General features: G+C 36.6%; 1 protein-coding gene across 1 annotated transcript; it reads left to right on the top strand.

Annotated features, from left to right (window-relative positions):
* Nucleotides 1-428: 428 nt before the first annotated feature.
* Nucleotides 429-1167, top strand: LOC107059421 (cytochrome P450 704C1-like; the record flags this gene model as incomplete). The annotated part of the gene is made up of 3 exons (XM_015305931.1): nucleotides 429-644; nucleotides 732-1022; nucleotides 1106-1167. Coding segments are annotated over 3 exons (569 nt in total), but the record flags the coding sequence as incomplete, so codon positions are not given.
* Nucleotides 1168-1228: the final 61 nt, after the last annotated feature.

Here is a 1228-nt window from a genome sequence, read left to right as displayed (position 1 = left end):
GCAAGTACAAGACTTACAGATTGATTAGCCCTTTCAAGAATAGGATTTTTACTTCTGACCCTGCTAACGTCGAATACATTCTTAAAACAAACTTTGAAAACTATGGCAAGGTACACCATTTTGATCTTGACATCCCCAAATTATATGTTGTTATTTGATTGATTCTAAAAAGGCCTGTTATTTAGTAATATTTACATTTGTTGTTAGAATGTTTTTAGAGTCCACTTTGGTTACGGAATGAACTGGTGATCTACTTATATGTATATGGGCAATACTCTCGTTGCAAGGTCAAGGTATATCAGTAAATTACGATGCCTCAACTCCTACATAAGTTGCAACCGGCTAGCTATATGGATGTCTCAATAGATGTAACAAAATGGTGTAACGATTTTCGGATTGCCAAACTTGAGTTTCCAAATTTTCTGCAGGGAGGGTATAATTACTACATCCTAAAGGACTTGTTAGGGGATGGAATTTTCACAGTTGATGGTGATAAGTGGCGGGAGCAGAGGAAGTTGTCAAGCCATGACTTCTCCACAAGGGTCTTGAGGGATTTTAGCAGTGTGGTATTCAGAAAAAATGCAGCAAAGTTTGCCCATATATTGACTGAAGCTGTCAAATCCAACAAGATAGTAGACATTCAAGTAAGTCCATGAATCAAGTCGACTTCACAGAATGGTGCCTTGTTTATTCTTGTAACCAGATGCGTAATCCTAGTGTTATCGATGTAGGATCTATTCATGAAAGCATCTCTAGATTCTATATTCAGAGTTGCCTTTGGAGTTGAGCTAGACAGCATGTGCGGTTCAAATGAAGAAGGCAAAAAATTTAGCGATGCATTTGATGATGCAAGTGCATTGACAGTTCGGAGATATGTTGATATCTTATGGAAGATTAAAAGATCTCTCAATATCGGATTAGAATCCAAATTAAAGGAAAATATAAGAACTGTCGATGTGTTTATTCATAAGATGATCCAGAGAAAAACTGAGGAGATGAGTAAACCGGAAGCTGATTTATCTGTAAGTGAATCGCCTTATAGCTACTACTTTAACTAATGCAGATTGCAGATAGGTGCTTATATATAATACTAATGTTTTACCAGTTGCAGTGGAAGAGAGAAGACATTTTGTCAAGGTTTCTGCAAATAACCGATACAGATCCAAAGTATTTGCGTGATATAATATTAAACTTCATAATAGCTGGCAAAGATACAACAGCAACCACC

The sequence above is a fragment of the Solanum tuberosum genome, unplaced genomic scaffold (genome assembly GCF_000226075.1).
Source record: "Solanum tuberosum cultivar DM 1-3 516 R44 unplaced genomic scaffold, SolTub_3.0 contig01051, whole genome shotgun sequence".
Classification (NCBI taxonomy): Eukaryota; Viridiplantae; Streptophyta; class Magnoliopsida; order Solanales; family Solanaceae; genus Solanum; species Solanum tuberosum.
This window is presented reverse-complemented; position numbering and strand designations above follow the sequence as displayed.